Here is a 23,935-nt window from a genome sequence, read left to right as displayed (position 1 = left end):
AATGCTGCTTTCTTGGGCGTTTTATGAAGAGGTGTTTACATTAATAAGACACTGGTGTACAATGCACTGTCTGCATAATCAGTTCTGTAATTAAACGTCGACTGGTTTGTTCACATAAGAAAATCCACGCAGTGTATGATGCCTTAACCTCTTCCTCTTGTGAAGGGATTTAGCTGTTACAGCTAAATAACCAGAGAGGCAGAGAGAGTTGTTGAGTAGGAAAAAGTCATATTAAATTTGTGCAGCCGCTAAGTTGCTGCAGAAAGTCCATAATTAAAGTTTAAACAAACCCAACAGGGCTTAATAAATCAAATCATACACATATATCAGCATCTTGAGTCCAGGCTGTTGAGACGCATTGCTTTCATTGTGCTAGTGTTGGGGTCAAACTGCAGGACAGACATTGTGACGTTATTGTTCCCCACTTGAACTAATCAAATCAGTAGCTCACAACAGGCATCGCTGCTCCACTCAGTGACTGTAGTGGCTGATTGAGGCACTTTTTGTAGCTGTGAAACACTTTGCCTCACCAGAGATGACCATGACTTTTAGGGCAGCGTGCCCTAAAACACGCAAAAACTGTAGGTCGCAATTGAACAGGGGGTTGTTCACGCTGGACGCTACTGGTGTTTTGCAAGAACAAAACAAAAAAATAAAAAAGAAAGAAACATCCGCTCTAATAATAATAATAATAATAATAATAATAATAATAATAATAATAATAATAATAATAATAATAATAATAATAATAATAAATAAAAGGAGATTAACCTGGCTCACAGTGAAAAGTAAAAGTGTGGATACGGAGAGGGAGGACGCTGTATTCTCCCTGTGCGCGCGCGGCGGAGAGCACTCTCTCTCTCACTCTCTCTCTCCCTTTCTCCCTCTCTCTCTCTCACTCTCTCTCTCACTCACTCTCTCTCTCCTCGTTTGCGTCTCTGAAGCGGGACTCGGCTCTCCGTCCGCCTCCCTCTAAGAGACGGCGCTTCAACTTTCCGAGGACGCAAACACCTCGCCGACTCACGGGCTCCGACAGGAAGACAGACCTCGGCGTCTACTGAGGGGACACATTACGAGGTTTGTGACGGCGGCGCGTCGCCGTGCGGAGACCTGTTCGCGCGGAATGACGTCCTCGGCCGCGAAAGTGTGAGAAATGTCTTTCTCTGCGGGCGACAGCGTCAGCATCCCAGCCAGAATGCGCAGCCGGGAACAAGCGAGCGTCACCGTCCTCCGAACAACATCTGGATTGGCAACAATTCAAAGGTAGGAGCCGCTCGAGTTTATTTTAGGTGTGGGTTCGCTTTTTTTTTTCGCCCCGGCGCGCGCGCGCCTCGTTCTTTGTTTTGCGGCTGAAGTACAACGTGTTTCGCCGCCAAGTCATGCTCGCGCGTCGGCGCCGAACAGAAGTGAGAGTTGAACGTGTCGCATTTGAGAAGGCGCGACGGCGGATGCTGCCGCTACAGAACTCCGCGCGCAGTTTCCACCCGCCGTGAATTCCGTCGTCGTGCGCTTGTTTCGACTGAATTATGCTGCTGGCGTGAAGTCACCCGTGGGCTCGGCACCGTTCTATAAAAAGATCACTCATTCCACTTGGCCAAACAAAGAAAGCCAAGAAAAACCTAACAAAGACCCATAAAGGAGTGGTTCACGCTCAGGGTCTCCATTCGGGATGTCTGTTATTCTACACAGGAAAACTCACTGCTTCTCACCACAGCATTCCATACTTGTTGGATAAACATTCAGACGCATCCTTTTCTGTCTGTCTAACACACATGCGGGTCTTGAGGATGCAAGTGATGTCAGGGCATGAACCGCAATTCTAATAAATGGAAGCGAGAAACCTCCGTGTTAAAGGTTGGCCGGCGTCCTTTATCATAATCAATTGGCAGTGAAGACAACCCCCCCCCCCCCCCCCCCCCCCCTTCCTGAATCAATTAAGCACCCGGCAGACTTGGTCATGGGTGCTGTTGACGGGAACCTCTATTTATATTACTCTGACTCATCTGGGTAGAATGTGGAGTTATCGCTGACGGACACTTGCAATGATCCGACGAAGCACCAGGCAGAGATAAGAGCGTGGCGGTTGAAGGCTCGCCTGCCGGTCCGTGGGGTTCAGCGTTGAATCATCTCCTCAGATAGATGTCAGTCGAGGCTGCAGACGCAGCAACGCGATCTAGAATCGTTTCAAGTGGATTATGACATTTGCACGCCGTCGTCTTTGATGATAATGGCTCACAAAGGGATCCGTCAACGCGACATTAAGCCCATTACTCATTTTACCCTTTTCTGTTGCTTATTCCATCAGTGGACTCTCCTGCGCCGCGGCCAAGAGCAAGTTCAGTGACAAATGTGCCCGGGGACGTATTTGCATAACATGCAGCCGATGTGCGCTCATCAATAAACTACCTGCTGCTACCTTATTATGCACATTACACGCCAGCCACTGCTTCCCAAAAATGAAATTACGGGAAGATGAAGTTGTTGTTGTCGAGCGCGGCGAGCGGCAGATGCAGGAAAAGCGGTGGAGGCGCGCGAGCTGAAAGCAAGGGGTTAGTAAACACGGCGGGCGGATAGCACGCATTGGTATTCAGCCGCGCCCGCCTCGAGGCCTGGCTGATAATACGCCCCGGGGTCAGAGGTCGTCGGGTGATTGGCACCGGGCTGACGCGGGGAAATGGAGTGTGCTGACTGGGTTGCAGCGGGGGCCCTTCAGCGTGACTGGTGCGTTAGCGCCCCCCCATTCTCCCGCGGATGCTTACAGGTTGTTCGCTAACGCGCTAGCGCCTCGCGGGACGCCTGCGTGCGCCGCGGCGAACTGCTTCCCTCGCATCGGTGTCGGCTCTGCTTCATTTGCTTTCAGCTGCACCCTCCAGCTCTCGCTTTTTTTTTTTTTTTTTTTTTCCTCCACCTGCTGTCTACTAACACGCCCAAATGCACCAAGCCGGAGAATCACATACAAGCATGATCTGTCTTCCCTTTGCCCTCCTGTGGCCCTGTCACTCTCTGCTTCCCTAACAAGCACAGCCACCCACTAACACACATGTACAGTTTGTAGCAAAACACCTCCCGACAACCTGGGCTATTTCCGTGCCCCTATTGCTCAGCGTGCAGCGAATAGCTTATTCGCACTTTAATTCTCATTTGCTGGAAAAGCTCCTCTCTGCACCGGCAGCGCGGCGACACCGAAAAGATTCCTCACAGCGTTCCTAAGTAATGACACGAAAAAGTAATCCTCCGTCGAGCAGAGCTGGGGGAGCGGGGACGCGCTCGGATGGATGTCGTACGTGCAGGACGGCCCCCTCGCGGCCCCCTGCGGCCTCGGGCCTCGTCAAAGAGAGCGAGTTTATTAGCATTGATCCGTCTGACACACCTGATCCAACGGTCTATTAGGGAAACCTTAATGAAGAGAAAATAAATATAGGCCTTAACGTCTTTAGCTGTCCTCGGAGAGCCACGTCCTGATCGTTCGGCGGTGTGTCTTTGAAGCTGCGAAATGCCACCGTCCAATCGAAACCGCGCCAGTAGAAGTGATTATAGTTATCTCAGCGGCGCTTCGGCGCTAATGCAGCATTGATGTTCCAACGCTTTTTGTGGCCCAATTTATTTTAAGTGTCTATTGCTTTGTGGCATTTTGTTTTTTCAAAATCAGTTTTAATGACTCATCATTCCTACACAAAAGGCTGGAATTCATTTTAAAGCTTGAGCTCAATTGAAATCTAATCAGACTTTATTCATATGCCTCAGTTTCGCACCACACTAGCGGGCCTCACGGCTTTACAGTGGCTACAGCCTACGCCCTCCTGATCGCTGTAATAAGCAACAACAACACAAGAACTCTCAATGAGAAATGTTATCGCTCCTGTGGTTTTCAAGTTACAGCATTTACCTAAAGGACACAGTTGTAGGGCAGATTTAACTATGGGACCTGGGTCTGACAGCGTTCTGCCCCAGAAAAGCAGCAGTGTGTAACACATGGCAGCAGCATCCACGGGACAAAGCCGCCTCAGCACCTGCTCATCTTCACTTTCTCATAGGCAGAGTGCCCACACTTTGAGTCGGCGCACCCGAGAACTGCAGGAGTGAGCGTTCCTCGGAACTCCGGCGCGCGAGGACGAAAAGACTCGCTGGAGCGGAACCGCCGCGTCAGCACGTTCGCGCGACGGGGAGGAGCCGCGAGAACTTTGTTGTCCGTCCCGTGCTTACTGGGCTTCAGGAAGCCTGGTAGCGTGGCACTTCTATTTTATTCATAGAGCAGAAAATATGGGAAGCAAACAAAAATCCATCACTGGGGGGGGGGGCAAAGAGAAAGGAAAGTTTGGAGATTAAACAAGTGCGACGCAGAAAGGACAGGTCAAAAGATATTATGAAAGATCTGTAGGAGGAGGTTTAATTTGGTCAGGACACTAATAATAAGGATGGGGATAATACTATTATAATATATTGTTAAGTTATTAACCTTCACTTCTCATTCGTGTAATGTCATTTTCACTGTGTATGATATTGTTTTAAAGGTTTGGTCCTAGGGCAGAACGTCAGTCAGACCTGTTTGTCGTCAGGACCCTAAGAAATAATTTGCTTTTGCTATTGTATTTCAAACACAATGTTGTTCAGGGTGATAACAAAAAAGCAGAGAACTCTGGGTAATTTCTGCAAAGTGGAAATCAGTTCCATGCACGTCCAAATAGTTCTGTTCTAAAGGCTTTATCTATTGAGTTGGTATTAATTGTTTCCAGAAGATGAGGAACTCACGCAGGCTGTAATTCACTGTAGCCCTGCTTGGTCTTTCCAATTCACGAACCAGGGTCGTGCACACACTTGCACGAGGGTCATCTATTGTGACACGATCGACCGCCGGCACCGCAGAGAAGACGCGGCTGTAACGAGAGCAGATCCATTTAGCAGCTGTGGCAGAACAGAGGCCAGCTGTAAATACTATCGCTATGGGCTTGGCACAACATGGCAACGAACCGCGGTGGCTTGGAGCGCCCATTAAAATTTCCATGTGTTTTCACCTGCATAAAAAATAAGCACAACAGCTCCAAATAAAATGGCTGTTTCTGTTTGTCTGCCATCTGTTGGATGCTCTTCAGCGCATTTGCATCTATCAGTTCATTCCATATTAACATACTCATTTGAATATGTGCTAGTCCTCCCATGCAGCATTTCAATAAAAGCCATTCTAACGGCGCCGGACTATTCACATTATGGGATGTGGGTGTTGAATCAATGCAGGGATGGGTTTTAAAATAAACATATTGCCCTGTGGCTCACCTCTGTAGATGGGAGCAGCTCAGATCACAGAGCTCATCGCTTCTCGCAGGATCTGAGAGGAAACGAGTGCTCGCGCTTTTATTAGAACTAAAACCCAGCCATGTTCCAGTTCAGCGCACCGTGTTATACAGCACTGACTTTGCCATCGTAGTTAGCTTCTCATCAGTGATGGTGAACACTGTGCAGATCCGGGTAGACGCCAGAGAATGATTCACACTGTAAGACGTGCGAGCTGCGCTGCTGATGATCATCCCCCGTTATTTAAAAGGAAAGTCTAAACTTTATTTTAACGTCGCAAGGAAAACAAACGCCAGAGATGGCTTGACACAGATGTGGGAGATTCCAGCCCTGTGGGTTTTAAGGAAGGCGTGGGAGGACTCATCTGATCCATATCAGAGAGGCTGATGACAGCTTGACGACGCCTAATAAGACGCAAACAAAAGGAGCGATACCTATCAAATGAGGTGCACAGACAGCACACACAGACAGAAGGCGGAGGAGATAATAATCAGGCTATTTTAAGTCCATGCAATGATTTGATGTATTGCTGTCATTGAACTGAATGTGTTTATGCGTCTACAGTGAGGAAGCAAATTAAACCTAATTGAATAGTCTGTGAGCAGCTCTTGACTTATGGGAACTACAGCTGAGCTTTGATCTGACGCGAGCGAGTGTTTGGTAAACTGTTACCTGCATATGAATGCCGGGCTCGATTCCACTCCCGGGTTTCACGTCTCGTCTCCCCGTTCGTTTCCTCCGCAGGCCCCGCGGCGCCGAATGCTGATTGCCATCAACTCCCTTACCGATCGGCACCACGTCTGCGACGAGCCCGCCGCTCCCGCCGCTCTCCCACCCCCCCCCTAGAGTTCACACCACTGACGAGGCCTCCGCCGCCGCCATGGAGAATCTCAGTGAACTCCAGAACCCCTTGTTGGACAAAAACAGTAAGCACATGGTCAACGGCTACGGGGGCGACATCCCAAATAATCAATACCAAGAAAACATTATCAATTACTTTGCCGGCAGAGGAGGTGGAGGTGAGGGGGGAGGAGGAGGAGGAGGGGTGAAGGTGACTAACAGCAACGTTGTGAGCGGCGGGGGGCTCAACGCCAACGGGAAGATGAAGTCGCAGCAGCTCCTGGACGCCACCTCGCTGCATCTGGCAGTGGAGGCCTTTTACCGGCCCAACTTCATCCTGTACAAGGAGGACAGCGGCAGCATCAAGGCTAAGGAATACAAAAGCGAGTGCTGCGAGACCACCTTCACGGAGAAGAAGGCCAAGGAGGCGTCCAACGCGGCCGGGGCGGAGACGCCCGGCGCCGAGGACCCGCAGGCCAAGCTGCTGGAGGACGGCGAGCACGTCAAGATCCAGACCGTGTCCTATGAGGTGGAGGAGGAGGAATACGTGGAGTATGAGGTAAGAGAGGAGCCGGGGCAAATAGCGGAACTTGTATGTTTAAGACTGAAGAATTCTGATGTACATAGTGTGTTTGTGTCACAAAAGAGCAAGTGCTCGTGTTCCTGTGGCGTCTGTACACTCGTATCATCCCACTTAAGAGCCGGGCTCGGCGCCTGGATCACGCTGGCATTTCACTAACCACAAATCCCATTTGATCCGCTGACCTCGGCCTCAATTCCCAACTCTAGTAAAACTCGTCGTTAGATAATAATAAATCACCCACGGCTGCCTCACACGGGGATATTAGGTGTTACAGTGCCCCGGCGCATTTTGGGGGATTTAACGGATCGGACAGGCAGAAATGGGAGTTGAGTTGGACTAGTGTTGTGGAAAAGCTAATGGACTCGAGTCGCCATCATTAACCTGGGTTTCTGTGATAAGCATTTGGCCCCAGAAAAGCAGATGCATGTGGGTCAGGGAGGGAACAGGCAGGAAAACACTCCACCATGCAAAGAAATGTTCAGTTACAGCTGGTAGACGCTCATAAAGAGAAGAGGAGACGAGACTATTCCAAGGTCTAGTGAACACATCATCACGTTTTTTCCACTTACTTCATTTGCATCAGCACAGAAGAAAGCAGCATCTTACTTCTTGTAAGAAAAAATGTTTCCGAATGCTTTAGTATTTGTTGACTGTAAACATTTTTATCTTACGGTATTAATGGGTACAGTAGAACAGCAATGCCTCAATTATACCTAAAAGTGAATTAAGACAATAGTGATGGTGTCAAACTGATAACACACACTATGCATTACGAACAACTGCCAGAGGAGACGAGGGTTGATTTACACTGATCCACAGCCAGTCTAGATGTGAACAACTGCAAAGGTGATTATGTTTTTGTAGGAAAGCTAATTATGTTTTTATGGATAGTGAAGGGCTACATATATCACCAGAAGGCGAGTAGCAGGCAGGCGGCTGGTGGGTGTATAATGCCTAAAACTGTCTGAACAGGGTTTGACTCAACGAAGCACGAGTTCAGCTCAGGCAAGAACAGCGTTTTGGCTGCGATTAGAAAAAGTTTGTGGTTCGTGTAGTCACGTTTTGTGACTGACTACACCTCAACCATCAAAAACTGTCTTCTGACTTTTTGCTGCCGCTCCTCAGCGAGTTTAGTTGATTCCGAGCACCAATCAGTTAACACACCGCCACATAATGGGATTCGCCTGATTCAGCAGCAACAAGAGTTGGGAGTTTTACACCATGTGGCTTCACTGAATCTGCCGTCTAATCCATAATCAGTCTAATCGCGTAATGAAGACAGATTCCGCCATCGCTAATCCATGTCATGCATGTTATCTGAAAAGTTTTCATCAGTACTTTGTAACGAGACGAGAAGAAGTTGTGACGGTGAAGCTTAGCAAGCACTTCTTGCACCAACACACCACTAACAGCTTGATAAAGGAGCAAACATGTCAATACAGTACAGCATTAGCAATTATGAGTCCAAGCATAGCTGCTAAAACTCGATAATAACTGTGATTAAAAATGTCTCCTTGTGCGCGTGAGACCAGAGACAGAACAAGCTTCAAAAAGGTTCATGTAAAAAGACAAGCAATGTTTAACCCACATGAATATGTATCTATACTGTTGCTATAAAAGTTTATTCTTTGTGGCTTTGATCGTGACACATTCACACAAACGTTGCTGTCATTAGTTCTAAGCCCATGTTTATTCTCGGGCACCGACTCTGGCATTTGTGCAGAAGATTAAAAGAAGAGCTTTTGCTTTGAGAGGCCGACGAGCCCAGAACTGGGCCTGTCCATGTCGAGGGCCTCAGTGCTGGACACCCAAGAAAAGCCCATCCATATCCTTCTATCGGCCCCGGCTCCGAGTACTGCGAGCGCTGGACGAGGGCCAAGTGGCCCTCGATCCGTCTCTGCCTCCCCCCCTGCAGGTGAGGCCGCGCTGACACTCAGCCAGCTCCATTAGAAGACGGAAAAAAAACTTTCTTTTTTCGTAGTAACGCCTTTTACTGTAAGTAACAGTGGCCCAATGACTGTGATGAGTATTTAGTAGTACTGTATGTATGGAACAATTCTCAACATTATGGAACAACAACTGCTTGGAAGTGATCATGACACAGAAAATGAGGCATAAACAGAGGAAATTTACAAAATGTTCACAGTATATTTAGACTTATGAGCCTCAGACGACACAGTCCTGGCTGAGGGGATTACGTACAGCGTCTATATTTCATATGCAGACACTCGCTGCAACAATGTAGCTAGAGGGAGAATAAAGTGGTACAAGACAGACCAGGGTGTGGGAATTACCCCAGGTACCTATCTCTGAAAATAGTGTTGGTGGCCTCAGACTGTGGCTCTAACTGGAGGTAATGAACCTGCAGCAATTGATTTACCTTGATCTCGACCACGTCCCACTGCTGCACGTCCTCCTCAGCAGCGTCTGGCTTTGCAGACAGAAGACTCTTCAGTGTCACGACGACTTAAGAATTCACTGCTGCTGTGGTTTTGTGTTGGCCGAAAAGGGGAAAATACAGGAACGGCTCGAGCCAAATAGATACAGTTTATGGATGATGTTGTAAAAACCTGGTCCAGATGTTCTTCGTTTAGCAGAAACTTGGTTCTTTACGTAAATATCAGGAGAGTTTATGACTGTTGTTTTTATTTGTCTGCCATCTGTTGCATTTCCTTCAGCGCACAGGATTTGCATTTATTATTAGATATCATGCTAAGATAATAATTTGACTGTGGCAGTCCTGCTCTCACCCCTTTTCTCTGCATGGCGATTGTGATATTTACTGTAGTTCATAGCAGAGACAGTATAGACTCTGGCTGTGGGTAGTGGAATGGGTTTCAGGGTAAACTGCCCTCTGCAGCACTGGAGATCTGACCAGGTTAGATTTCAGTGGTTATCTGTCCTCACAAAAACGGCAGGAATCCGAGCTTTTATGCCTTCATTAATTCCAAAGTGTAGTCATGCTTCAGCTCAGTGCACACACTGTTCCTTAACCGAGAGTCCCCACACTATATGTGAGGCCGTGTTTTATATTCCAGTGGGATGTCTTCTTCCGCGATGTCCCGTTTCTCATTTAGGGGCGAATGACAAACCCATCTCTTGGATCATTTCAGTTCAGCAGTAAGCGGGTCTGGCCGGTGGATATTAAAGCTCACTCTCCTCAGCTAACTGGGGATATTTATCCTGGAACCTGTCACTCTGTGGTGCTTGAAAAATAATAGAAATGTCACAACATATCACTGTGTTGTTGGAAAAAGACGAATCCTTGCCATTATAAACACCTGGATCTGGGTGTCTTCTTACCCTCACAGGCTCTGACCAGTTGTTTGTTTCTCTGTGATGTCACTATAAAAGTTCTTTGACTCACCTGTTACTTGGGTTTTGGACTCACAGTTGGCGACGTCATGAGTCACAGGCCTAATGAGGGCTCCATGTTGATCGGCCGTCCACACTGTCCGTCTGTCTATACCATCGCTTCCAGATCATAACTGGCACTTAGCGGCAGCAGATGGTCAAATCAGGCCCAAATCAGAACAGACGTGACAAAATCATCCAAGAAATTAGACAAGCTTCTTTTTGGAATGTGTTGTAATCAGTAAAACATCACACTACTGCAGTATATGATCACTAGTACAAAAGTGAACATTCATACAGGTTTTGTGGCTGCTCATTATTGCACTGGTCACACTTTGTTGACTCACGAGAAATCATGGGTGTTTTACTGTTGTTATGGATTTTTTGTAAACATAACACGCAAAAGGCTGTTGAGTAAAAATATACACAGAGGAGACTGTACAACTAAAAGAGAAGAGGAAATAGATAAAGACCCTCCTCAACCTTCCCACTGAATAAAATTCCAAAAAGAAGAGTAAAGTAGCAGCTCTGCCTCGCTGCCAGAACTCACTGGTGCTTCTTTAATCTTTGCCTGAATAGCAGCTCAGAGTATTAAAAATGAATAACGAGAAATATGCTTCAGTAATGCAATGAGTTTTGAATAATCGCAGCCCTTTGGCGAGGGGGGGGGGGTGATTACCGTACATGTTAAAAAATGATACTTCCATTGATTGTCCATCAGTGTGTTGGGTTTTCCGGAAGATGGATTTAGATATTATATTCACAAATACCCAAAGAGGAGACGTGCAATTGGTATGAAGGTGAAATATCTTGGGAGGCTCAGTCCTACGTCTCCTCCATCTTGCTCCATTAGTCGGGCAGCTTTTAAATGACACCTTCTTATTGGGGGAGAATTTATAATATAGTCTTGTCATATCTCGTAAATGGCCATAGGCTCAGCTAATCAAGTACCTGCTAAATTATATATGTTAGCTGCTTCACTCTAAGGCTGCTGCAATATTAGGCAGTTATCTTATTATTGGAAAGTTGGTCTTGGTTACTGTGGGTGAAATCATAGATCTTTGCATTTGGTTTGTTGTACATGCAGACTAACAATACAATAAATATTTAGAACAATATAAATATTTGTCTAGAAAAGACAAATATTTATATTGTTTAATATTTAATCCCTTCTTTGCAACAGCTTCTGGGGTCGATTGAGAGTTTAATGTCTAATTCAAGTACTTAAACATCTTGTAACAAAGTATTTTTCATACTGTGGTTATGTTTTTACTAGTGATACACAATGTTTAACCTGGAAAACAGCTTGCAAGCAGCAGCATTGAATACACGGAGCAGGTCCCCTTCCAGATTAGCTCACTCACTGTTCATCAAAAACTCAAATGTCTGTGCATTCAGCAACTCCACTAAACACAAACGCTTTACTTCCTACAGTAAAACATCTTGTGTCACTACACGTAGGTTCACATATATTTACCAATAGTGCAATTCACAGTATTCAACTGTACTATAAACAGGCTACTTTTAGCTGTCGCTGAATTTAGCTTGTGAATGACCTGAATACATATTTCCGGATAACATATCATTGCATCATTAGCGCAAATATCAAACATGAACAACACAAAAACTTTCCTTAAATATTCTAACTTTTTCACTCAAGTTTAACAATCTTCAACTCAGATTGTAACACGATACTACATGGAAAACAGCAGAACAGAGAGCGCAGCTCTTCTTCTTCTCTTTCTTTTTCATCTTCTTCTTCTGTGGCGGCGGTTTGCCAGCTCTAAATTCACCGTCCAGATTGGTTTTGGATTCAGGGCAGAGCTCCTCCCTAAAACTGCCACCCTGGTGCAAATGCCCCAGACACAAGGTTCCTACCTGGGTACTGCTCCCGTCCATGGCTCCAGCCAGTATTAGCTGTTAAAAATAAATAAATGTTGCAGTTTGTTGTACTTGTGTTCTACAATATGTAGAATATAAAAATAAATTACACACACAAGTAAATGTAAGGATTATGTTGTGTTCGGGAGTGGCTGAATGACAGTCAACAAGATCTCATGCATTGATTCAGCTGCTCGCGTTGCGGTGGATGGTTGGTGCCGTAAATCCCTCAGCCACAAGGGAATTCCTTTGATTCCTGTGCTCGACAACACACACGTTTTGCTTGTATATTTCAACCTGTGCGCGCAACACCACGCGAATACTAAACATGATGTTTTGTATTTCCCGGTTGTGGCCTTATTACACCGTCTTCAATTCCACCTGTCAACAAGAGGCCACGGGGCAATGCAGGGAAAAACAACAAATATTTAGTTCATCCATTCGCTACAGGTAGTACATCCCCGGACGACGGCGGCGCGTGCTCGAGGAGGCTGCATCGCGCCATCGAGGCTCTTATCATTGTGCTCACACACTCTGTGACTGAGAGCGTGTCTCTGAGGCTCCAGAGTGGGGCTGGACCTCATGGAGCTGCTGAGCCCGGGCGGCGTGTAAATCACAGGGTCTTATTAACCCAGTGCTAAAGCCTGTATTTCTTCTTACCTGCTGTCCCCTATGGAAGCGTTCGATCACATCGGCCTGATAAATTACGAACCCTTAAGACAACACCCAAGGCACATCTGGGGCCATGGATTCCTGCCCCAGCATAACAGAACATGAGCATCTGGATGGCTGTAGATGAAGTGCATGTTGCGGTGATGCTGTATAAGGATGCAGAGGGCACAAATTGAAGCTGCCTTAGGTAGAAGATGCTTCATGTACCATCAGTCAATCACACACTAATTTAGTATTTGTGCAGGATTGTTAATCCAGTGGTATTTATTATTAATTGCTTGACCAGTAATTTGGCTGTGAATTCATTCCTTCTGCAGTTGCAAACATCTCTTCATCATTTGAGTAGCCGCATATTCATGACTTTTTATTATTCCATTCAGTTTGTAATGTGTAATTTGTTTTGTGTCTGTGCAGTCGTGTCTCGCCTTTGTTCTTTCATATGATGCAGGCACCCGGTAAAAGAAAGTGCCAGTAAATTAGCCAAACATTTCATCTTTTGAATAGCTCTTCTAATAGGAGCATTTCCTGGTTTCCTCTGGCCAATTTTAGCAACAGAGGACTGAAGACAGGCTCACAGATGCATGTCCAGGTGGGACGACTATAGAAGCGGGTGGGGCCCCTTTTCTGTATGTTGTGGCGGCTGTTTGGTAGCAAATAAATTACACGAGGCCTCCTCTTGATTATGCTGTCATGGCGCAGTGGTGAAACCATCCATTAGGTCTTTGTTACCTGTCAGCATGTTGCCTCATGTTGACAGGATTTACGCCCCACAAGACATATTTGAGTGCGGCTCGCAGCGCAGCATGCATAGGCATTAGGACTTTCTAGCACACAAAGCACACACACACACACATGTACAACATACACACACACCCTCATTAGAAGTCAGGTGGAATAGTGGTGCACAGAATTGTGTTTACTTTAAATTACACACAGCCTCCTATTAAAGCCAAAAGCCTTTTCACGTGTTTTCCTGGAGTCTACTTTTTATGCACGACTCTTGACTCTTGATTAGACTTTATAGATGACGCTGCTTTCAGGGAGCATTAGGTGCAGGTGCAGGTGCATCGCTGGGCTGTCTTCACTCGCAACCATTAGCGTGGTTTATGAGCTCCGACTGTCCTCTGCACGCACGCACACGGTTCCACACGCGGCTTTACGGACCTGTCTGCGCTGACCCTCGCCAGGCCCTGCGCTGTCTTGCCTGACTGGCTCCTCCGACCTCCCTTTCTCTCATTACCGAACCATGCAGCCAGCATCCTTGGGTGATGTGTGTTTTTATTTTCCAAACAGCCAGAAGGCTGCGCAGATATTGTCAGTGAGCTCTAAGGCACAGAACGCAGCAGGGTTGGCTCTGCAGAGATTGCACTATATAGCGCTCGCTTTAGGCCATGAAGGCAGAAAGCTATTATGCAGAATGCAGACTTCATTATGCTTGTGTGCTGTGTCTTTCTTAGACGTGCGCACTGTATTATGAAAACAATGAAAACACATCAATCAGCTGAGCGGAGACTTGACTTTTAACGGGTTGGTGAGCTTGGTAATGCGGGGCGACGTGCAGATTTGGGGGCGGCGCAGACAAATGAAGTGCCGGACAAGGTTTCGCCCGCACGCATCAGAACCACCCACCGACTAATCCCCTCCATCTATCAGGCAGCGCCTATAAGGGCCGTGTGTTATTAAAATTAATTGAAAATTGTTTCCCCCATAAAAGCGAACGCATTGCCCAAACTCTCGCCGAGTCACGGTGATTTAGCTCGTAATACAAAGCTCCATTGTGCTGCACTGCTAACTGAAAGGGATTTAATATGTAGCCGCCTCCTTTATTAAGTTTTGTTTAGGGTTTTGTGCGATTCACAACACAAACACAGGGAGCCATTTTTCATTTCATGTGTAAATGTCCTGATTTGATCCTGCTCAGCAAAGTAAACAGCAGTTTGTCCTCTGCCTGATTTAATCCATCTCCGATTGATATATTCAGTCTAATATGTAACAACATTTTCTTAGCCTTGATTGTTTTTGTCTTTTCTTCATTTATCTTTCATGTTCCACCATCTCAGGATCATCCCTGCAACAGGATGATGTGTGAAGGCTGCAGCTTAATGGCTCATGTAGTGTAGAAAGCGTGGCCTCAATCTGTAGCGTCTTTTCATTACATGCACCGAGGGAAGAAAAGTCTCTATTCTTAGGCCTCACTGGGACGTTGGGGGGGGGGGGTCATTCAGGACTGTATGTGTTTTAGAGGATGAAGTGGTTTTAATGCACCAACTCCTAAATTCTGAGGCATATTAGTATCGTCTGCTGAGACTCGGGGCAGAGAACATGTGATGAAGGCTTGTGGAGAATGTGACATAGAGCGTGAAATAGTTTCATGAAGCTGCAGCGAGGAGGTGTGTTTGATTCATAACTATTTCGCATCCGAAATGAAGCGCACTCTCATGCGTTGCTTTCCTAAAAATGCCATCTGTTGTTTAGATGCCCAAACGTAGAAATCTGCATTTCTCAGAACTAATGGGAAACTACTGGGCCGTCACCAGAAGTCCATGAATACGAGCTGTGACATTACGTGGAGGCAAATGATCCTGAGCGCCGTGACTCACGGATGTTTTGTTTCCCATTACACAAATGCCTTTTTCCCCGGCTTCCATGAATGACAATTCTTTCCAATCAAGTCAAAACATGCACTCGGATTGTTCTATAAGGATCTATTTCATTTTGTTTTTCCACACTAACATAAGAACAATAACACAAACTGCCATTTTTTTAATAGAGCCACTCGATACAGTAGAAACCAAAACCACTGCTGGATGTGAAACTACTGGTCGGAGCTAAAAATGTAAAGTTTTCTCACTGGGCTCATTAATTGTAATATTTTGTGTGAGCCCGCTTTGTGTTGAGCTCAGTCCCTCTTCCCTTTGCAGACCGACTGCTCCAGCGACAGCGAGAGCGAGGACAACTTCATAGTGGTTCCACCCCGAGACCACTTGGGTCTGGCTATCTTCTCCATGCTCTGCTGTTTCTGGCCTCTGGGGATTGCAGCGTTTTACTTCTCACAGGGGGTAAGGACACACACACACACACACACACACACACACACACACACACACACACACACACACACACACACACACACACACACACACAGAAAATGGAAACTGTGCTATTCCCCCTCCTCACAGATTCCAAATGGCTCGCTTCTCTCCCAGAGACAGCTCTGTGGTTGTCAGGTTGACTTATCCTCTTTATCCTCATCCTGCTGCAACAACAAACACAGTCGTCACCAGTAAAACCCAAGGCTAAGACCTGGAGTCATGTAAAACGCAGGGCGCTACCTCCTGTCACTCCCATCGTTTGAAGGCGAAAGCAAACAATTTGCCCTTGTTTGTTCGGGAGACAGAGGAAGCTGCGAAGCGCACGTTTGTTAGGCGCGATCCAACATTCAGCAGGTGTATCTGCCCACTCACGTACAGTAAAAACCAGGGTGAATGCACACACGTACGCTCCCCAGTACTATTTATGACTCATCGCTAAAAGATTAAAGGCTATCACTTATAAAAATGGACTGACAGCTGACTCTCCTGCTGCCGAGGCAAGGACACGTTTTACTTCGGCACCCATCAATAACTCAAGGCCAATCTGTAATGGCCGCTTGATGCTCTGTAAACAGGCTGAAAGCTGCCTATGGAAAGACTATATAAATCATTCCCAAGGCTCTATCTGTGAGCTCCACGGTAGGAGGTGTTCAAAATGCTCAGATGAGAGAGGGCCTTTGAACTAGTGGCGTTTTTCAAGGGGATTGGAGATGAACTCAATTACCAGTGTGCCGGTGCATTAAAGGTGATGATCTCTCAGGCACATTAAACAGCCTCGGTGCTGCTGCAGTTGGGACAGCACTTGTGTGAAGCAGTGTATGGAAGCACACTAAAACATTTTTCAAGCTATTTTGGGGGAATTTCGTTTTTATTATGCTGAATGTCTTGGCTCTTTAATGGGATGGATTCAGCGTAATGCACCTGATGCATGAAGGCTTGTGAGGAATGATCAGAGATACAGGCTTTTACTCTGTGAAGGAGAAGGCACATTATTATCTAATGGGGACACTCACGCCGAGATTGCATGCGACTGGAGACTCATCAGACTTGTGGACAATCTTTATGTCACATAATTTATTCGGGGAGTTACGTAAAGGTCTCTGCAACAGCAGCAGCTGGATGGATCCCATGCAGAATCATCCAGGAAATGGTTTTGAGGATGAGTTTGTTTCGCTGGTTGTCGCCTGTATGATAATTTCAGCGAATGAGAGAGAGAGAGACAGTTTTAAGAGCCACCAGAGAGACACAGCGTCTAATTACTGAGCAGGACTTTCCAAAAAATGACTTCATATTCCCTGTTATTACCTTTTGTGCTTTGTTCTGTCAGAGAACATGATGTACTTCGACGGGCCGACGTTCCGAGCTGGAACGCCGGCGAACGGCACATAATGGGCGTCTAATGGATTCCAGCCGGGGCGTCCCGCTTCATCGCTTTAGCGGGAAACAAGTGCGGCGACGTCGCGTCAGTCAAGTGGCGGCATGGATCGGCGTCAATCGATTCTCCCTTTGTCCGCGTGGAGAGCGCAGGCGTACGGCGAACACGTCCACGATCGACAGGGAGGCTGCTCGATCACCTGCTAGCTCTGTCGTCTACTATGAATCCTTATCAAGAGCTGGAGTCTTATCTGCAGGCAGTAGTGGTCCGAGGCACATGAAGGCAGTCGGTGAATTATCTTGTCAGGGGCTAATTTGATTCTTCCTGGGTAATTATGGGAAAGTGATGGCTGTGTTTAGGGATGATTGGCTTTCCTGCCAACCTCCCTCATCTGGAAGGTTTCATCCAGGAGAAGAGTCGGGAAAAGTGATAGTGGGAGTCTGGGATCGTTTCGTTTTACAGCTCAATAACTCACTTCACTGGTCTCTTCATTCCAAGTTGTTCAGGACGCCGCCCAACTAAATGAATTAATCCTTTAGGGGGTAAAGTGAGGCCCTTAAGTTTTTTTGTAGAACCGCTGCTTGAGTTTGACTGCAAGGACGTAAAAAGCAAAATGTATATAAACCTCCCATTTTCTGGCCTGTGTCTCCGTTAAAATGGGAATGGGTCAATAAGAAAAGTTTAGGGATGATGGCGCATCAGCTGAACAATTTACCCTGAGGACGTTTACACACAAACAGGTTAGCGCCTGTAATAGAGTCGGTGGATGGCGGATCGATCCTGTTTCTGTCCCCTCAGAAGGTCGAGGCTGCAGTCGACACCGAGAGCTGCTGCTCTTAAAGGTGTCCACAAACAGACATCAATTCATATGCAAATTAAATCGCTTGTATCCAATTTGCTAAAGAGGGTTTTTTTTTTTTGTAACGTTTTCATTGTAAATAGTGCTGCGCCGTTAGGATTCAGCATTAACCACCCACGCCAAACCGATAATGACTCGAACGCTGCGGATGTCTTAGGAAAATGAGCTCGGAGCGCGTGATTGGGAGCGGAATTGAGTTTCAATTATTGCCGCTAATAGGGTGAGTGTTTTGTTTGGAGATGCTGATAAATGTTTCGCTCAGCTCTGAGGCATCTGTGCGAGCGCCGCCGAGTCCCGGTGATTCTCTTCCGTGATTATGCAAATGGTGCCTCACCTTACGTTATGTGGCAGCGCGGCGCGGGACAACGTCGCCCCGGTGGAGGCGACGGGATGAGATAACGACCGTGAGGAGGTTGAGCGCGAGTCCGTGTGCGGGAGGTCGTGGAGGAGGCGCCGTCGCACGCCTCGTGATGGTCAATTGACTTCCGATAATGCGCTGGAGGCCTTTTGCAGCTACGTCTGAGATGCAATCTTCCGTTCTGTGACACCACGTTTCAATCATCGCCTCAGTCATTGTCCTGTCAAGGGGATTTAAGGGAGCGTCCTCACACTGACATAAAGCCAGAGAGCTTCGTTCCACTGTTCTGTCCCCATCGCAGCAATAATATATTCAGTCTCTGACAGTCAAGCTCCTCAGGGACGGTTACAGTATGCGTTGAGGAAAGGATTCATAATGAATTACAGTATTTAACAAATGTATTCACTGGATATTAAATAAGAAGCATGTGGCCTTTAACTCAGGTTCAAACTGTCCACTTTCACGTTACGACTCTTTCTAGGATCATCCCTCCCCAAAGACCTCGCTGGGCGCGCGTCCCACCCCCACACAATGTGCTCCGTCTCATTTTCAAAGCAAACTCAAATCTAATTTCCCATAAGGCTCCGTAACAGTTCTTTTGTTTCGGCAAATTGCCGCACTGACATGGAAGCCGAAGGCCCTGCCGTGAATACGCGTCCTCTCTCTGGCTGGTGAGCTGGTGATTTAATAGCTGCTCTCTCCGGTTCCCACCTGGATTTATTTATGCCGGACTCTTAAGCACCATTCTGAAAAAACTTTTTTTTTAGACCAATCACATCAGCAAAGGCCTCAGAAGAATGTTAAATGAAAAAAAAAAATGAAATCAGTCCCTCATATTGTTAAAATAAAGAGCCTGAGAAACGTCTTCCTCCCTTTTAAGCTTGGTCAGATACGAACGTTGCATTTTATTCATTTCATTCCCCTTCAACAAACATAACGAGCGACTTGAAAGAAGCAAGCAGCAATTAGGCAGCGGCGCTTCCTTGGCCGTTTCCGAAAGGGCAGGTACTAATTGGCTAGAATCTGTGTCTCATGCGCACATACTACTTTGTTAATGCCCCAAAATATTGTTTAGCATCTGATAAAGCGACACCTCTGTCATAATATTCACATATTATTGGCAAAACTCAGCCTTCATGCTGTACATGATGCTGTATCCGTCCTAATGATCCAATGTGCTAATAAGCTGCAGGCGAAACAATGCGGTGTAGATGGTGCAAAACAACTGTGCAAATATGTTTTAATTGCAATTGGATTAAGTTTTCCAATCAAATGAATGACAAGTTGCAAACACAGGACAAATCTCATTTATTCTTATTCACTAATTGTGTGTTTACATTTGCATAAATAAAGTTTAACTACCTCAGGCTCTCCCTACTGTACCTACACCTGAACCAGACTCCTCTCACCGGCTCCATTCCAACGTCCTCTCACGTTTTAGACCTTTTAACTCCGCTCCCGCATGGAAACCTCCTCTGAGCTGCCTTTGTCTCAGATCTGGAAGTTAGCGAGGAAGTTGAAGGCTTGTCTTGACCTTGGTCTTGTTTGTTGGGAGCTCCGCTTCAGTGTTTACTCTCCCACTCAGCGCCTCTGTCAGATGCAACGTCCGCATCAGCGCAGGTGCTGCGGCTTCGGAGCGGCCTCAGCCCCTCTTAACCTCCGCCGTGAATAAGAAGCTCAGCCTCGTCGGCCGAACGCGGCAGCTTTTCCGCGAGGGCGCGCCGTCGCCTCACAGTTGGAAGGAGTGACCCTGATACCTGCGCGATCGCAGCCGCACACGTGACACGTCAGTCTTTATTGGAATGGATTCAACAGAATAATGAAGGTCACCCACACAGGCTTCATTTCAACGAGTGGCTGTCGGGCTCAGCTCAGTGGTTTGACTGGGAATCAGCAGCATACTGAACTACTGACACCACAAATGAATACAGTGATATCTGAAATTGAATAAAATATAGAGGAACTCTGGAGAGGTGGGCAAAATCCAAAACAATCCCACTCAAACAGTGGCCTCTCTTCCTCCATTTGCCTCCTGGAAGCAGGTATGTTCAAAACCCAACACAGCACAACCAAATTTAATTTTCACAAATAAAAATATAATATTTTGGGCTGCATCAGTAGCAAATTGGTACATGCCAATCAGAGCTGAAGGTCTGAGCAGGGCAAAACCATTAAAACAACATAGTTTAGACAGCTCAGACTAATATAAAATAATAATAGTACTCGTAATAATAAAGTATTATGTTTAGAGCTAAACTGATCAAAAGGCCAAATTAATAATTTATCACTGTAAACAACATGGACTCTAAAATATGAGTTTCTGTTGCTGCAGCAGCTTCCACGGCGGTTATTTAAGCAGGACTGTTAACACAGCACCACAGGGAGCGTCTATACGTCTGCATGAGCCTACGTTGGCCAATAAAATGCCCTATAAGCTTAAATACATGGTAGCTGCATCGTGGACCTGTGTGTTTATGGTGAAGCAAAGACTCCACAGATCCTGTGTACAGTTTAGGATGAATGCATGCAGCTCCGTTGGGCTTGAAAGGCGTTAATCGGGCGACGCATTATGATGAATCTGCTTTTCTGTCACGTGATTCATCAGCAGAGACGACCACCAACCTCGGCGCGTGACATTTTCGCTCTAATTGTCATTTTTCCCGTCCTGCTGTGAGGGATGAGCTCTCCTGGGTTCCGCTGAGCCACCCTTGAAAACTCCAATCCCTTATTTTCCTCCACGTTCCTCCAAAAGAAAAAAAAACACTATAATAAACAAGCTTCTGTCATTATGGGTCTTTAAAAAAAAAATGGGTCGTTTTTTCTCAAGAGCTCCCTCCATCACTGTTTGTGACTTTCTCTTTCTCCCCCCCCTCCCCTCTCTAGACCACCAAGGCGGTGAACAAGGGGGACTTCCCGCTGGCGAACATCGCCTCGCGACGGGCCTTGTTCCTGGCCGCCCTCTCCATCACTATAGGCACCGGCGTGTACGTCGGGGTGGTGGTAGCTCTCATCGCCTACCTCTCGAAACCAGGACACATATAGCGGGCGGACGCGCCCCCCGGGGAGAGAACGGGCCCCTCTGGGGAACAGAAAGGCTCCTGCAGACTTTGAGGAAAAGTTTTGGATGTACAGCTTTTTTTTTTTTTCCTCCCGTCCTTTCTTTTGTTTCAGCATCTGTCCCTTCAGACCCTCCGTCAGCCAAGATTAGCCACAGTGACTGGAGCGAGGTCAACATGGAGGCTAAGAGAACGGGGAATTGGAGATGGACAAAGGTTGAGGAGTAATGAAAATATTCCGTGCCGGAGCCCAGTTGGCATCTCATTGACTGAGACTTCATCCACATTGTTTCTGGTTTTTCACTTTAAACAGAAAGACGACTTGAACTTCTTGAACCCAATCAATAACTAAAGAGCAGAGTGTAAGAAATCTCGACGCCACTCATGAACTAATTATGTGTTGTTGTTGCAACGGGAGTCCTGTCGCTCGTCTGCTGCGCTCGACCCCCGGGGACCGTGTGTCGCGGAAGAAGACCATCCATGAAGTTCGTTTTAACTGTGACGGAGGAGGGCTTTGAATCACGGAGAACGATTTCCATCAAAAGATACAACTCGAAGAGGTTTTCAAAAAGAAAAACTATTAAATGCAATCAGTCATTCTGTGAAATATGCAGCGGCATGAACAACGAGAGGAGCCTCAGGCCTGTATTTTCTGTCCGTCCATCAAACACACCCTGAAGTCGAACAGAATCTCTTTGTGTTACATAAAGTTTGTCAACATGTGTTTGTGAGTTTTGTCTTTTTTGTCTGTTTCCTGTTGTTTTTGAAAGCACCTTGATTAATCTTGTAGCCCATCGAAGCGGCCGCGGGGTCAGAAATTCAGGGGGGGGAAACCGCATCCGGTGTCTTTTTTTTTTTTTTTTTTCTGCCTCTGGGAGCGCGTTGTGCAGCGAAGCATCCCCTTCGCAGTGGGTGAGGAAGGTATAAATCAGGTGGGTAATGTTACTAAAAGGCAGGTCTTACATATCCCCCCGGGTGCTGCACGTACAAACAAAGTGTAGCAGTCTGGCAGCGTTGAAGTTAGTCATAATAAATTATTCTCTGCATGACTCGAGCGATGCCAGCCGTGTACCGCTACGCATGATTGATTGGATTTAGAACTTGTTTCTGTCAGATCATAAAAAAGCTTAAATTAAAATTGATCAGGCTTGCGAAGGGGCTCGTATTTTCTGCAATACTTTATCTCACATTCGTCAATTTCGACTCCTGGGACGTTCTCGCGGTAATAAAAACGAGAGGCGGGGAAACGCGCGGGGCTCGTAATTAGTACAGTTTGGGCTTTTATTTTGGAGATTAAGAGACAGACAGATGCTGGTTCACGCGGCGACGCTTCGGGCGGTGACACGCGCTTGGTTTTTCCCCCCGCGCAGGTTCCGCATTAGTCATACCTGACATTTACGGTGCACAATTAGCTCTCCGTAATGGCTTTTTCTGAAGGAATGCGTACTCTCCGGAGCACAGCCCTAAAATAGCACGGCCACATAAATTCTACTAATAAGCCACTTTTGGCATCACTGGTTGCTGTCAGACCCTGCAAGTAAACAATCCATTCACACGTCCCCGGCTTTGTGGAACATTTGAAAATAAATATGAGTCGCTGCGGTTGCGCTAACGAAGAGCGAGGATCACATATTTGGTGAAACAAAGGTGAGACTGAGGTATTATCTTTGATTTGAAGCCCACGATGTCTGGCCTTATGACCTCTGACCCCCTGGGGGTTCATGAGCTGAGATTTCTTGTCATGATCATCACTGTAACTATCCTGAAAAGCTCTGTAGACTTCCATCTCCTGGAGGAAGTTTTTTTATTACTAGTAGTGATGAACATGCTTTGTGTTATGTAGCGTGCCATTCAAATGATACCTTCTTAAACTGGCTTCTTTGGGAACCTGGTATTGTGCAATGTGTTACAACAGTATGTGACTTCCAGTGCTGCTGTTCCTTCTCCTCATTGTGATGAGCTGACGTACTCATCCACGCAGAGGGGTTAGCAAAGTGCACTCCTCAATGCCAGGGTGTTAATGCTCCATTGTGTCCTGCTGAATTAATGCATTAAAGAAGCTGTTGTTTTTGTTACGGTTATGGTTTGGATTTATTTCTCATGGCTTATCTTGAAGGCCACGTGTAAATAATGCAAATAAACGTTCAGATGTGCAAACAAATAAATCCCAAAGCGAGGATGTCTAAAAGACGACATGATTTTTCTTGGTGGTTTATGCAACATTAAGCTTCTGGGCTCTTGTGTGTGAAAGCGGGAGTAAGTGGGACGCTGGAGTTTGCGTTAAAAGTGCACACAAACACAGACTGAGTTGTGGGGCGCAGGTTTTCGCCACAGCGAGGCTGAAGATCGGCCCAGACGTTCAGCTCATAGCCGCTCGCGGTGAAGCGCACCTTTTCTTTGGCACCGGGCGCCTGTGGAGGATAAACGCTCAGCATTTCACACAACGCAGGACAAAGTGCCGCTTCATACTGTGCCTCCGTATTATAGCGATGGCCACAGTCAGACAGACTAACAACAGCCATTATGCTTCATAGCAGCGATTCCCAGCCTTTCACGTCTGACGGAACAGATTTCTC

The 23,935-nt window shown here is 46.6% G+C and overlaps 1 protein-coding gene across 1 annotated transcript; it reads left to right on the top strand.

Moving 5' to 3' along the window:
* The first annotated feature begins 913 nt into the window (after nucleotides 1–913).
* Nucleotides 914–23,434, top strand: syndig1l (synapse differentiation inducing 1-like). Its single transcript, XM_029141267.3, has 4 exons — nucleotides 914–1,263; nucleotides 6,034–6,688; nucleotides 15,541–15,678; nucleotides 21,187–23,434. The coding sequence occupies exons 2-4, from the start codon at nucleotides 6,170–6,172 to the stop codon at nucleotides 21,343–21,345; spliced, it is 816 nt and encodes a 271-aa protein (XP_028997100.1). The 5' UTR covers nucleotides 914–1,263; nucleotides 6,034–6,169; the 3' UTR covers nucleotides 21,346–23,434.
* Nucleotides 23,435–23,935: the final 501 nt, after the last annotated feature.

The sequence above is a fragment of the Betta splendens genome, chromosome 24 (assembly GCF_900634795.4).
Source record: "Betta splendens chromosome 24, fBetSpl5.4, whole genome shotgun sequence".
In the NCBI taxonomy this organism is placed as follows: Eukaryota; Metazoa; Chordata; class Actinopteri; order Anabantiformes; family Osphronemidae; genus Betta; species Betta splendens.
The sequence above is the reverse complement of the archived record's forward strand: the minus strand, read 5'-3'. Positions and strand labels throughout refer to the sequence as shown.

What these genes read in the sequence shown, in the direction of transcription:
- syndig1l (XM_029141267.3), top strand. Translation starts at nt 6,170, where the DNA reads ATGGAGAATCTCAGTGAACTCCAGAACCCCTTGTTGGACAAAAACAGT. An exon ending in AGGAATACGTGGAGTATGAG is followed by an intron (nt 6,689 to 15,540) that starts GTAAGAGAGGAG and finishes TTCCCTTTGCAG; the next exon opens with ACCGACTGCTCCAGCGACAG. An exon ending in CGTTTTACTTCTCACAGGGG is followed by an intron (nt 15,679 to 21,186) that starts GTAAGGACACAC and finishes TCCCCTCTCTAG; the next exon opens with ACCACCAAGGCGGTGAACAA.